The sequence below is a fragment of the Cataglyphis hispanica genome, chromosome 20 (genome assembly GCF_021464435.1).
Source record: "Cataglyphis hispanica isolate Lineage 1 chromosome 20, ULB_Chis1_1.0, whole genome shotgun sequence".
Taxonomy (NCBI): domain Eukaryota; kingdom Metazoa; phylum Arthropoda; class Insecta; order Hymenoptera; family Formicidae; genus Cataglyphis; species Cataglyphis hispanica.
Genome location: NC_065973.1, coordinates 651166 through 667257, shown reverse-complemented (window position 1 = coordinate 667257; position 16092 = coordinate 651166). Strand labels below are relative to the sequence as shown.

Sequence of the window (16092 nt, the reverse complement as noted above, 5' to 3'; positions counted from 1 at the left end):
CGGCTTACCCTGTATATGGACACGCACGCGCGGGACAATCGGGAATGCAAGACAATCGCGACCCTATTTCGCATCGCGTAATCTCGCAGTCTAAAGCTGCGTCTTAATACGGTGCTCGTTACTTGGTATCTCGAGGGAAATATCTTTAACGCTTTTGTGGCCCAATTCTCCTTCCCCGTCTTTTTAAAGCGAATGGATAACAACAAGCGAGGACAATGTCAGACAATGATATAATAGTACAATTTTTTAAATAAAAATTGTCGTAGAAAAAAAAGCTTTTTGTAGGAACAATTATTGTCTTTTTTTTTTTTTATAAACACTAAAATAAAAAATTCACAAAAATAATATTACTTTTATTTTCTTTTACTTGTATATATTATAATTTATATTTATATGTCCTTAATTAGATGCATTATTTTATATATATTAATGCAATTAAATTATAATTTTATTATAATTAAAATTGTTGCAAATAGCATTGAGACAATGCTTTTTTAATTCTTCTAATTATAATATCTCTGCATTTGGAATTTTCACAATTGTGAAATAGTAGCGCATTAATATTTTTTTAAATAATATAAAATTGTTGAAAATATTAATAAATTAATTAAATTAATGAAAATATTTATAAAAAGATTCTATTCCGAATATAATGCGCTTTAATTCTACATTGAGCGATAGAGTACGTCGTGCGATGTGCGGTTCTATTACAAATAATACGGTAAAGAGTGGATAATTCGATTCAATTAAATTGCAGTCAATAATGGATCTCGTGAAATCAACTACTCGAATTATATGTCGGCTCTTTGATACAAAAATAACCCGTTGCGTTTTTCCACATGAACTCCGGACATTCCGAGCGAGGTATAATCGCGTAATGGTAAACTTATGTAATTACAGCGGTAGAATTCCACCGTGAGAGAATTATTAAGCGAAATTTCGCTTGCGGCAAAGAGATGTTCTTGTTGAACCTCGCGGAAACTCATGGTCCGTGTTGCTCCACTTTCATCTACAAATTGCGGATCTTGTCAAGTATTACATCGGTTTCATTTCTCACTAACTGACAGACGAATGCACAGAGAATGAATAGAGATACACAGACGGTAATTAAAAAAGTCTATGACACAATATCTCAAAAAATGACAATTGTTAGACTGGAATCGATTTTACCTTATCGACAAAAATGTCAATGTGTAATAATAAAAATAAGAGTATTTGGGAGACAAAATCTTGATTAGATTGAAGCCTAATGACTTTGCTCCAATATCGAATATGATAACACGTAATCATAGCGAATGAACTATACTTCATTTAATATTATGTATAATAAAATATAAATTTAAACTAACGCAATTATTTTTATAACACAATTAATGGTATCAAAGTTAAGACAAAATAATTCTTAAACATAATATTTTTTTATGGATATAAGTATGTATTATTTTTGATAAATTGTAATTTTTCAAAAAAAAAAAAAAAATCTTTGCAATATATATTTTCTAACAAAACAGAATTATATGCACAAACACAATACAAGAATTATATAATTGATTTTTATTTAGTTTGGTGTTTAATTAAAATTTAATTATTATAAAGCGAATTTAAAATATTCCATCCAGATTATAAAAACTTGTTATAAAAAATATATTCTGAAATATAAAGACTACCACTCACAATCAGTTAGTCATTATCTTCAATAATCCCATTTTATTTTTTTGCTTCAAGTAATTTTGCGCGTCATCCGCAACTAAGTGAAATGAATCGTTTCTTCTTTCTAGTCGCGTCTATTATTGAGGACGTGATTCGCGAGAAGATGAGATTGATACAGATGTTGCATATCGAATTGCCGTCACAGAGACACAAAACATGCGATATAGATCTCAATGGAATGTTTCGACGAGACATTATTTCCTCTCTCGTAACAGTCAGATACTATTGTGCTCTAGAAAAGACTTCTAGAAAAGACTTCTTCGAGAAAAGAACGTAAAATAATGTATTGGAACTCTATATATACTTTTAAAAGTTTCCGGTGTTTGATAAATGTATAAAATGCAAAAATAATATTTATATATATATATATATATATATATATATATATATATATGGCTTTTAAATTTTTAAATAAGTGAAGCGAAAAAAATTTATTTTTTACGAAGACTTTTTATGGAGAATTATTTTTATGAAGATTCTGGTTTTTTTTTATTTATTTACGCTCTGTTTTCTATGCTAGACTCTTATGTGCTCGTTTTTTGCCTATGACGTTATATATTTATTTTTTATATTTCAAGCTGTAAAAAATAAGAAGTACAGAAAAAGTATCTGATATTTAGTAGCTCTATACAAAAATACAAACTGAAAAATTTTTATTAATTATACATTTCTCTACACATTCTCTCTTTATTACATACTTATTATTATCATATTTTTTCTGTTGCTTTTTGTTATTAAATTATTATTATAAAATAAATAATATATAATATATATATATATATATATATATATATATATATATATATATAAATTATTTCATTTCTTATTGCAATATCATACAATTCAATCACTTGGTAGCTCTAACAATGAGATGCGATAATGTTCTTGGAAGGGAAATGAAGTTTAACGCGTTCTCAATCGAATCCGCATCGAGATTCGACCCCGTGATATCGCTGGGGAGGTTAATAGGCATGCAACGTGCAATGTAAGTGAAGTGCACCGTCCTCGGAAATCGGTCTACGCCTGCCCTGCCTTCCATATAACCGCTTTAATGGTGCAACAATATCTCCGACGCCGCTGTACACATATGTATATAGGCACGCATCAGATCGCGTCACACATGCGCACCCGGGAATGATATGTACTTAGCTAAATGTCGACGTCTCTGAAAGGCCTTTCGCAAAATTAGGTCACGAGGTATACGAGGAAGCCGGCGTGTTGTGCGGTCTACGGCGCAAATCAGGTCATCGTTCTGTATATCGATTTGATTGGATGATCTCGAGGTGCATTCGAGAAAATAAAAACTAAAATAGACATCGTCGATAATATAATTTACAATTGTGATTTGACAATGTGATCGAAAATTGAAATTGTGGTTGTTAAATATATAAGAAAATGTAATAAAGTTTATATATATATATATATATATATATATATATATATATATATAGTATGTATGTATATGTATACATGTATACTATTTTATATTTTATATAAATTGTGCTAAAATAATTAGGTAAAATCCGTGTCTTAGAAAAAGGGATGAAAGCAAATAAATAATAATTAGAATCATAAATCAACTGCTACCTAACTTCTAAACGTGATGTAACAGACTAGCAGCAGAAAAAGAGCCATAAATCATTTACGATACATAGCATTCTGCTTAGCAGCTTCTTGAATTATTCCTTAACGTAGTTTTTGCAGAAAGGGACTGTAGAGAATACTACAGAGAGCGAAAAAGAAAACGAGAAATTATGAAAAAAAAAAAAAAAATTAAATTTACGAAACATAAACTATATTAGATATATAATAAATATATAATAAAATTTTTGATATATATTTTTTTTTTTAATACTGTCGAAAAGTTTTTTTAAATCTCTATTTTAACACACACAAAAATAGTACTTCTAAGAATATAAAATTATCTTATTCTTTTATAATAAATTAAATTCATAAAATAAGAAAAATGTGATTTTAAAATATCTTACGAAAAAATGTGACACGTAGATTTTCTATTTTAATAATTGATATAAAATTGGCAGTATTCCCTTTGCAAAAGACAATTTTCGTCATGTTATTCTAGACTGCTTCCATAAAATTGAAGTTCACCTAGACACAATTGCGTTAAGCTGTCGATACTTCACGATCGATTCGCCTGCCAATAAGCTTTTCATTTAACCGCCACGCTTTTATCATCGATAGACACACATTATGGCTCCGCGAGAGTCGTAAAATAGAAAATGAAAAAGATTCGAGCCCTTCTCGTGGATGTCCGGAATGATGAATCGTATAAAACGGCAGCTGATCCAGCGCTGTTCATTTCGCGGAACGAGAAACCGTAATCCGGAGTAAAGCCACGCGGCAGTATATTAGCTATAGGGACAATTTTCTCCGGGATAAACGTCTAATCTTTAATCTCTAATCTCTAATCTAACAGAGACAAGTCCAAATGCAAGAAGACCTATTTTTTATTATTTCACAATTACGATAATATTTCTCATTAAATGAGAATAAGTTCGTGGAGATCGATATATGACGTATAAATGAACTATCACTTTTTTGTCTATTTTTTCTTGCCATTTTTTATGCTATAATTTTTCATAAGCATTGATCGATTAGATGGCCGGCATTAAATTGATGGGACTTTTTATTGGCAAGGAACATACGTAATTTCATTGCGGATACGGCTTCCTACGCGCTAAGTTAGTATGCCAAAGTTCTCAAGCTTTACTAGTTATAAGAAGCTGATCCCAAGATTTATTTGATTTATTCGGTGAGGGTGTTTCAGCAAAATCAATGGCAAATATTTCTTTTTTATTATGTATTCAAGATTTTTGAAATAATTTTATTCCGACGAAAATGTCAGGTTTATATACCTTTATTGAATGAATATAGTATTAATATTTTTATAAGTTTTTATTTTATAAAGAAGTACTTTAAAAAACTTATTTATTTTGGTCAAATTTAATAATTTTATTATTTTTATATCTTATTATAGTTTTATTGTTTTTGGGAGTAGACTTGAAAATGATTAGAAATTTCTACTAAACCAGGAAGGAAAATATCAATGCTCTTTTAATTAATTAAAAACTATAGACAATAGTTCGTTAGGAACAACAGTGGACGATTTAATATTGGATCTTGATGGAATACAAAGAGAGTTTATTTTTGTTTATTTTCGATTTACTTTTCATTGCGTTGGATTCGATCCCGTAAATGAATCGACAATGAGATGAACGGAGAGTAATGCAACATCGCGAAAAAGACAGACTGAATCTCTCGACCCAGCAGAGGGCTGAGGTAGGTCAGTGAACGCAACTGCAGCAGGCTGCCAACCAGCCAGCCAGCTCCGACGGGAACACCACCCTCCCGTCCGGGGTAGCAGCCCGCGACTCGTTCGCTCAATATCTGGTGAATGCGTTGCGAGAGCGAGACGAAAGCGAAGTGGAAAAGCAGAAGAAAGATGAAAAGAAAGAGGGAGAAAGGTGGACAAAATTTCAAGCAGCGAGCTGCTAAGAGAGAAAGCGAGGGATGAGAGGACGGTGATTCTTATATCGCGGTCACACAGAGGGTTGAAAGGGGGATGTTTCGCTTTCTCAGATAATTTATATATATTAAAGCGATTAATCTCGTTCGAAAATAATTCCACGATAATGGTTTAATGCACTGCAAATTCTTTACGTCGCAATTACGATTCTTAATTGGTAATTCTCAAGTCCTCAACTTGTGAGAGCTTTAAAAACTATCGCCGACTTCCTCTCGCGTGGAACTTCTTCTTAACGAACTTTTAATGGAGTTGGTGGCGAGGATACTCGAAGTTAAAAGTGTTGAAACGAAATGAAGTTTGATCGAATTTCTAATTTTTAACATTGTATTGTATCTCTCTTTAAGTCTCTAAAAACTTCAGATTAAAATATGAGAGAAACACGCATACACACGCATATACATAATTTTAATTGATACTTTAATAAAATTTTATTCATTTAAAAATCTTTAAAGAATAATAAAAATAATCTTTCAATATAATATATACATAATACAATCTTTTTTTAATATAAATCTCAAATTTATATATAAATAAATAATGATAATAAAAAAATATAATAAATACCCAATAAATTGAATATAATGAATGACTATTTAATATTCTAAAATAAAAAATATTTTCTTGAATTTTTTTTTATTTAAATTGAGTTTAAAAATGTTTTTTAGGTTTTTAATTTTACGCGCGAGTATTTGGTAATAAACATGCAATGCATAATATTCTAATCAAAACGTAATTTATAGTATAGCGAATTCTGCAAATCGTGATAGAGTTACGAAATCATCTCGATTTGCAGTGTGAAACAATGTCTATTGTGATTCATATTCGTAGCGCGTGCACGCATTACACGTATATAAATTAATTGCAATCTGGTACAATCAGATTACTTGCAATCTGGCAGCTTTATGTCTTTGCGATATATGTATAATCCCCATAGGAGATGTCACGTAAAATAATCGATGTGTTTCCAGATATAATAATATATTTTTTGCTTTGACTTATTGTTCACATTATTTTTATAATAGCTTGATAGCTTAAGTTGTCTTTCGTAACTTTTATATAATTGAAATAAAAGAATAACTTTGGAAAGAAAAAGAAAAAAATAGCCAGAAATTAGCAAAATTTTCATATATAATTTATTATGTTCTGATAATTTGGTTTACAATTAGATAGCTTAATATATTTTATATTTCCATATCTTGCTCGTGGATCAGTACTTTTTTTAGCGAGACGAGACGCGAAGTCCAATCGAGACCGCCACAGGTGTGAAATATTTTTGTTAGATATTTTATGAATTTTGCGAGCGATGCCAATTTTTAGCCGTGCTTTTATAATCAAGAGCAAAATTTCGATAAACGCTCGAGAGAGGATAAACGGAAAAGTTGTTGAATAACAAAAATTCTATATAGTAAAATCGGCATTGTTTTGAAATATCTCTCTTTTGATATCACGATGTATTTAGATGCTTTTATAAAATGTTGGTATTTAAGTCTGTGCGTGTTTATCCACTTTTCAATATAAAAAATATTCAAAATTTTTCACTGCAAATACATATAATGAAGCTTTTGAAAAACGAATGTCATTTTAAAAGATCATTGCGTGGGAGTTTTTCGACAATTATGGTTGCAATTTTCTGTTATGGTATTCCGTTTACATTTTCTGTCTGAACAATTAAAATAAATTACGTTAAGAACTTATATATTTTATGTAGATATTTTTATAACTTGTAGTTTTTTTATTTAAAAAATATGTAACTGTTTTTATAAAGCGTTGAATTTTTGTAGAACAATTTTTATAAAAACAGAACTTTCCGATAAAATATTTAAATTTACACATGAAAAATAAAGAAAGAGATAGAAGAGAGAGCTTATGTACAATACATATGTACAGTTTACAGATTCCTTCATAGAATTTTATTTTATTATTTGTGATATTACTTATTTTATTTTATTAATTCAAAAATTGTTTAGAATATTTTTATATATTATTACACAAAAATTAATTTTATTATTCAGAATGTATTACAAAATATATTTATAAAATTATTTATAGATACAATTATTTTATATTTAATCCAATGTTATCGGCATTATCGCCATGTAGAGTATAACATGATGCATTGCTGGGGATGATCTATTACTAGATTACATGATCTATTACTAGACGTGTTCATACTTGGCTCGCAAACATCGAGTAAGCTTCACTACGCTACTCTACGGATTACATGTCAGAATTAGAAACATGACTTCCCGACGTTATTTTCACGAGCGAAACGATTGGACGCCGCTTGAGAGAGAAGAGAGAGAACTGTCGCGAACTTTCAAGCACGTTGCTTTGAGGATGCGGGAATTGCGAGAAATATAATATCACGCGGGAGTATTAAAGGGGATGCGAAACCGAATGGGAGACGATTTATTTTGATTTTTATGATAAACATTTTACTCTAACTGTGAATTTTCCATTCATGTTTTTTATTTTTCACGAACTGAAATTATTCACGAAATCGATGACAGCCGAATTTGAATTTTTGAATAAATATTGGAATTTAAATTTTTGAATAAATGTTATTTAGCAATTAAGATAAACTTATGTGGGAATATTTATTATGTAAAAAATCTAATAAAATTTTTCAATTTTTTAACTTCCTCAAAAGTTATTAAAATTTTGTACAAATATGAAACATCTTCTCCTGTTTTATACATGCGGATTTTTTTAATTTTTAGAATTTGATATATTGTATTTTGCAAACATAATTTAACAATCATTTTATTTGCGATTTAATTTTTTACAAATTTGCATTATTTTATATAAATTCTTATTTAATTTTATTCTACCGCGTATTTATTCGTTGTTGCAAAAATGCGCAGTACTCGGTGAAAGAAGAGTCATTATTAAATGAACAATATAATTTATTTATATTACGAGGAAAACTTGTCACGAAAATTCACAATATAATAGGCGGTATCGCAAATCGTAAATAAAACTACCCTACAGAAATCACGATATACGCAGTAGATAGATATCTGAGCTACCGCCAAAAAATGCGAAATATGTGCACCCAACAAAAAATTAAAAAATTTTTATGTCACATTTTATACTCACATATGTAGCTACATATCCCTTTCTCTTCTTCTTTTTCTCCTTTTTTTTTTAATAATTTTGTATGTAACAAAAAATTATTATATTTTTATATCTTAAGAAACCGTTATATTCCTCTTTTAGTTTAGTAAACGATATACAACGAGTTTTTATATTCAACAAATCCATCGGAACTCCACCGCGATTTTTGCCACGTGCAAATCGCAAAATGCATTTGTGGAGAATCCATGGTGATGTGAATTTTTACTACGCTTTTTTCTACACGATCAGATATAAAACGTTGCAAAAAATATACACGATTTTTTGTTTTTCTTTTACGGAACTGTCGTCACTCTTTTTCAGAGTGAAGAAAATAACAGCGGGAAAATCCGCCGGGACGTGCATTTTGAACAGAATACTGCATCGGTGTCATTGTGAATCGTGTTGATCGGGACAAGTTATTGTGCTCGTATATAATAATATAGATGCTTAATTCGTTTCGACACTAAACTCGCGCTTCTAAATGTAATCGCTTTTTAACGCATTTGCCATAATGACAGCATATCAATCAATACGATATATTGTGTGTCGGATACATTCATAAAATAAAATCTGTGATGTATAAAACTTTACAAGATAAAGATATTTTCTAGAAATAAATTTTGTATATTATATTTATAATAGCACATGCTTGATTTAATATGTAATTTGCGGCATTTATCTTAAAATCGGATTCTGACAGCCTTGTACAATTGCTTGCTTATCGAGGTTTCCAACAATTTACCATTTAAAGGTTAATTAAATGCTTTATCGATCTTCATATACTTGTCGTTTGTGTTTGAATATTTCTGTCATGGTTGAATTAAGTTGAATTATAAAGAGGTGCTTTTAATCTTCAATCCAATGTGGAAACAAATTGATTTCGTTTGATTTGATAACATATTTTTTACAAAGTTTCAGTATGAATATTATGTCGTCGTATATAAGAATATAATTGCATTTAGAAAAATTTTTGCAATTTTAACAAAGCTTTTTAAAATTAAATTATTCAAATAAAAATATGAGTTTTTATATACAGTTTTTTATCTATTTTTAATAGATTTTTGTTTTTTTAAATAGTAAAATATATATACATTTATATATAGTAGGTGTATTTCTTATAATTATTTTATCTTATAATATATTATAGTTATTTGAGATTTTCATAAAAGATAAGAAACAATATTTGGCTATGAAATTTAGACAATTTTTTTGAAATGAAATCTTTAAAATTGTTTTTAAAATCTACGGATGAAAGAAAAATAAGACTTCATTAATGAAATGTTATAATGAAACATGTATGTATATGTGTACGGGAGGTGTAATCCACGTGTCAGGAGAGTTTCATTAATGTTCTTTGTATCATTAACGCGGCCAACATAATAGCCGTGCAGTTTTACACCGCGTGTCATTTGGCCACAAAATTCGAACGAAATTTCTCCTTGGATCGAGATGATTACACGGTTGGTTTCGACATATCGACCATAGCGAGAGAAAAAGGAAATCGCCGCGGGCTAAAGTAATAATCTTCGCTTTGTGTATGTCGGTTGAAACGTGCATTAAGGCTTTTTGGACAAGAGATGGATGGGAAGGGAAACGCAATTGAATTCGCCACCGCTCAATTTCACCGATAATTGAGGGACACCATTTTCGCATGAATGCTTTCTGTACATTCGGTGTAGATTTGGCGTCAAAATCTTACATTTTTTTTTATTTACTTATATCTCATATTTTTATAAATATCTCAACATTGAATTTTACGAATCTCAAAACATATTAAATAAATAATATATACATTCTTAAATAATCAAATATCATAACTTATATTCTCTTTATTGACTCATTATCTTTTATATATATATATATATATATATATATATATATATATATATTATCTTTTATTTTATATACATTTTTTATTTCTATTTTTTAATTTTATTTTGTTTTATTTTTTTTTCTTCCCGGCTGATTCTTTTTCGCACTCACCGTTCTCGATGTTGAGCTCCGCCGCCGAGGCCCTATAAGAGAGCGGTCTTCCGTAATCGCTAGCATCGCTCGGATGCAGCAACAGCTGATGCGACGTCCTCGAGTGATGTCTGGAGCCGCCGGAGGAACGGCGCACGTGAACGCTGTTCAATATCGTGCTGCTGGACGCCCTACTGAGGGCCGCCCTTTGCCTGATCGCCTCCTTGTAGATCTTGCAGTACATGACGATCATCACAATACCCGGGATCCAGAAGGACACGCAGGAACTGATCACCGCGTACGGAAGGTTCACCACGAACATGCAGATCTAAGATCGCAGAAGCCGAAAGCTTTCAATCGCGCGGAAGAATTATATTTAATATGTAGGAGTTATATGTCGGAGTTGCTTTCCTGAATTATATATATAAACTATCCAAAATGGATTTTACAAAACCAAAAACAGCATTTTTAGAGATATTTCTAAATAATTTTGGATTCTATGAAATATGAAATCTAAAGGAGTTCTGCGTAAAATCAATTCTCTCAAAAATTGTTAAAAAGTTGACAAAAAATCTGATAGATTTGACATATATTATTAATAAATCAAGATTAAACGAATCGAAGATGGATAAACTATCGTTAAATTTGCACTATTAAAGAATCACTAAAGTAAGCCATTAAAAAGTTACAAATTTGAAAATTTTTTATGATGAAATTTAAGAGGATATGCTTCTCTCTCTCCTGTTTTTCTTCATATCGCGTGCGATTTATCTTTTCTTTTTAAAATTCTCAAATTTCTCATGGTTTTTAGCCACGACGCCGCAGCTGATTTATCACTGAAACTCCAACGTTAATAAATTGCCTTTTTTTTCAAAGTATGACATAACTCACGCTAATTATACACAATCAATTATTATAAAGACTTTAAAAATAACATCCATTTTTCAAACGTAATTGATTTTTATTGACTTTTATATAATTGTCTTTTAAAAATAACATGGTATTAGCAGAATATAAAATTATATGTAAATTAATTTCTTTATAATTAAATGGTCAATATTAGCTGAACACCTACAATTTTCATGACGATTGGAATTATGAAAACTCGGTTATAAAAATATTTTAATTGAAGTGAAGATAAATGTAACAATTAATTTGATGTTATATTTGAAAATTTATTAAATTTTAGATTGACATTTTTATTACAAAGGGCAATCTAAATAACTACATTGATGCCAGTCAAGGATATAATAATACAATACAAAATAACGAGAGAATTCAATCATAAAATATATTATTTGAGAGAGAATACAATAAATATTAAAATTAATTTGTTTGGGAATTTATTAAATTCAAAATTGATATTTTTATTTTTATTATATAAAGAATGTTGCAAATAACTACATTGATACCAAGAAAATAATAGCAAAATACACACAAATTACGATACTCAATTGATTTTCCCTCCTGTTGAGACTGATATTAATACTGTCATTAATAAGATCAATTGTGAAAACAAGATATTTTTATCAGAAATGTATGTGATAAATTTATAGCGATTAGTTCGATTCTATTTTTGAAGTTTAATGAAATTCCAAATCCCGATAATTATCACAAGAGAAAGAACGTCGTAACTTATAATAGTTAATAAAAGTTTTGTGATAAATGAGTTTTATTGTTGGCAGTTTTCTGACGGTAAACTGTATCAAATAGAAATTGATAATTTACAGTTTTAATAATTGATACAAATCGCATTATATATATTATCGCACTTTATATTACTTTCAAATACAACGAAATATCAACGACAAAATATCTCTTTTTATTTTTATATGTACTAAATTTTTATATGTACTAAATCATATAAATTATTTAGAAATTTTTTTTTTTTAAATACATTTATAGGATTATATAATGTTTATATTATTCAATTATTGCGATAAAGGCCAAATATTTCTACGAGTGGAAAATTTGTATTTGGGAAAATAATTATTGACATTGAATTATTAATTTTTTATGAAATACTTTTTGATAAACTCTGTGACACAGATATTAATCTTTCTATGTTACCTATGTCTTCTAAATAAAATAGCTAATGTCACGAATATGAATTGAGTATAAATTTACAGACAATGAGATCAGGAAAGTGATAAATAGATGGATAACATGAGATAGGAGTGCAAGTAAAATTATAGAGGAATTAAAAAGAGGGATCATTTTTTTATGTCACTTCATATAATTCGTGAGAGAGCACGATAAGCAGAGAACTAGAAGCACTTTGATAAAGGAAATTTTAAACGTTTTACGAATATCTTGATTCGCTTTGGAATTGTATCCGTTCGATATACTATTTCATTGAATCTAGATTTCAAAGTCGCGGGAGAACAATGTTCGCACTTTGGTGACAAAGATTAATAAGACAATATTGAAAGAGAGTTTACGTCAAACAATATAATTAAATCTATGAGATTTTTATAAATAGAAAAATTTTTCTAGAAAATAGAAATTTTTTTTTCTCGCCAAGTTTGATTATAAATTAAAATAATAAATGTTTATAAAGCATTGTAATTTTAAGAAACAATTTTATGAATGATACGAGATGTGTGTGTCAATTATTACCAAGATTAAAAATAATTGCGGAATCAGAATAAATTCACTTTTAAATTCTGAAATCAAATTATTACTTTGGACTTCGCTACCTGCGGATTTTTCCGGCGGAAATCCAGGTGCTGCTGTGTAGTATACCAGCCCATGAAGATGGGTATGAAGCTGATAAGGGCTGGTAGGATCCAAGCGCTGCTTAGCATAGCAGTAACTGTCATAGTTCTCATAATGACCGGATACTCAAGCGGTCTGACTATCGCGTAATATCTATCGACGCTAATACAACAAAGATGAAGGATGCTAGCGGTGCTAAAATATACATCCATCGAATTCCACACGTCGCACATAATGCTTCCTAGCAGCCATTTGCCTCCGAAAAGCTCGACGGAAGCATTGAATGTCATAGCGCACACTGCCACTAGAAAATCGGCCATTGCCAAGGACACTACGTAGCGATTGGTGGGCACTCGTAATTTCCGGTGTCTCCTGACACTTGCGATCACCAATGCGTTGCCTAATAGAGCGGCGACAATGATGCCAATCATTATGACGCCTTTGAAGGCGATCAATGTGACATTGCTTGATTCGGCGATAATGTCTGGATTGTCTTCAAAATGAGAAGCGTCCTCGAGGCTTGAAGAAAGGTTGATTCTGATTATTGGGTGGTTTACCTCCTCGTCAGGAGGCTCATTGACTTCCATCCCAGACCGGAAGTCGCAATATCATGTTAAGTATCTATTTATGAAGACCTGTTGACAAGTTTGTCGCCTTCCACAATCGTTTTTCATCATGATCGCACCTCATTTTTTAGGCGAATTAAATCTTTATGTTATATATAAAAGTGTCACTTAAACGTCATTCCAAGTTCAACTATATTTATCCATTGTGATGACCCAGTTGACCAATTATCACAATCGCTTTCCATGGTAGTGATTTAAATTAATTTTAAGTTAGAGAAAAACGACATAACTTTACATTTAAAATAAGTTAAGTTTTTATAATTCTTATATTGTTCGCGAATTTTTTTTGCATTTTTGAAATTTAAGCATTTATTGCTCTTTAATTGTTAAACTATAAAAATAACCTGTTTTTTTAATTTAAAAAAGAAATATTAGTTAATTAAGAGATAAATTGATTGTTTTATTTTTTTTTTATAAAAATGCGGAAATTTGATTAAACATTAATTTAATCAAATTACTTAACAAAAAAGACATTCTCTCTGGATAAAAGGAATATGTAAGCTAAACGAACCAAATTTTTAAAATTAAATACAAAATAATGAACGGTTATATGTTATACATTAGTTTCTCTTTAACTGTCTTTATCCTTGATTATTCTTTTTCGTACATCTGAAAATGTGATGAAAACGATGTTGGATAATCTATCGTAAAGGAGCAAAAAACGAGGCAATAAATTCCACGTGGATGCGGGTAATGGCACTTTTTTCACGGAAACTTTCGTCCCCATCTCGGAGCTACTCATCGTGATAGTAGAAATTACAATCGTACGAGTCATATACGTCGGTCGTTATATATGCCACATGTGGCCCTTGCGAGTGTATTATCTGTAAATACATCTGACTGTATTATTAACGGCGAGACACGATCGTTATGACGACGAAAACGTCCCATCAACGATTTCTCCTTCGCTTTCTTGGTACCGCTCCGTTTTATATTCATGATTACAAACGTATAATTTAGGGTTTCTTCCGGCTCTTTTAGCGGCAGATCGATGAATCGTGAATTTAAGATTCGATGTATGAATCCTATTATTGACATATTTACGAATCCTTACAACGAATTTTTCCATTAAACTTATTTTTATCGGCATATTGATATTCTATTTTTCGATTAAAATATATCAATGATTTATATTACATAAAACAATCTAAATGCTACATTATTAATCAAATTCAATATTAAAATAATGTTCAATTTCAATATAATTAATATCTTATTTTTAAAATTTAACATTAAATTTTGTATTTTTTTATTATTCCATTTTCTTTTTTCTATTTTTTAACGAATACTTATAATACGCTGATATTAAACAGCTAATATTAAAATATGTAATATATTAAAAATTGATATCAACGAGAAGCAGTAGAAAAATTGAAATATATTCTTTTAGACATTCCACTTCATAAGAGCGCGTAAAAGCAGCTTAAAACTTTGTAGCAAAGTTAATAACCTGCGGCTAATTAAGCAATATATCAAATTTTTGTTGGAAATTCGAAGAGTGTCATTTGCTAATCGCTGAAAGTTCGCTAACGTTTATGATGAAATTGACGGAGACATCGATGACATATATCGGCGTGATTCCCTCTCGTGAAACTTCCTCAATATTAGGAAGACAACTTGAGCGCAACGAGGGTCCTCAAGCAATTACTGCAATTTCGAAAGCCGATTTAACGTAATCGCGCATCCGCGGTTTCGTCAGGACGAAACTAATTGTAAGTTGCATGCAATATCTAATATCCAATATATTACTAATCAAATTAAGACAAATTACTAATTATGATAAAATTTATATATATGATAATTTTTTTGTAGTGATGCGGTTGCGAAGATTTTTCATAATAATAAAATTTAAACTATAGCTTTCTTGTTTGGGTGTAAATTGGGCGTCGCTTCCCTATCAAGGAGAATCGTGTCTCGAGTTTCGTGGCAACTCTTGGGAGAGATATTTCCTTATTAAACATTAATAACGCGGTCTGCGCGAATATTTGGTCTCCTTGTGACGGATGGAAACGCGAAACGATGAAGTGAGGTAACCGAAGAGGTCAAGATAAGCAGAAGTTAGGATAATAGAGCAAGTTCAAGAAAAGCCTGGATTTACATATTGCAATATTCATAAACACGGCTCTAGTTCTTCCATATTAGATATTTTGCATACATAATATGTACACATGAAACGTGTCCCTTCTCTACTGCTCATAATAATGACTAAGAAAGTTAACGATAATTAGATTTTAACGATAATTTAGATTCTGTGTTTTAAGAACATCATTATCTTCCAGCAATTTTGATTTAAAAATTAAAGTATGAAAGGTGGCAGAAAGAGAAAGAAATAGGACGCAGATATTAAATATTTGAAAACACGCGAATAAAAATCTTCAAATTCTTTTATTTTGACGAGTTATAAAATTATTA

At 30.0% G+C, this 16092-nt stretch overlaps 1 protein-coding gene across 6 annotated transcripts in view; it reads right to left on the bottom strand.

The window, feature by feature from the left end:
• Nucleotides 1-16092, bottom strand: part of LOC126857016 (octopamine receptor beta-3R-like) — a 66104-nt gene that overhangs the window by 11074 nt on the left and 38938 nt on the right. Inside the window, exons 2-3 of one of the 6 annotated variants that reach the window (XM_050606086.1) lie at nt 13036-13689; nt 10358-10664 (exon numbers count right to left, since the gene is read on the bottom strand). The exons of 4 other annotated variants lie outside the window; for them this stretch is intronic. In XM_050606086.1, coding sequence (XP_050462043.1) covers nt 10358-10664; nt 13036-13641 — 913 coding nt within the window. In that variant the 5' untranslated portion in view covers nt 13642-13689. Of the gene's footprint in view, nt 1-10357; nt 10665-13035; nt 13858-16092 lie in introns of all 6 variants that reach the window. One more of the 6 variants, XM_050606085.1, reaches the window with a different exon arrangement.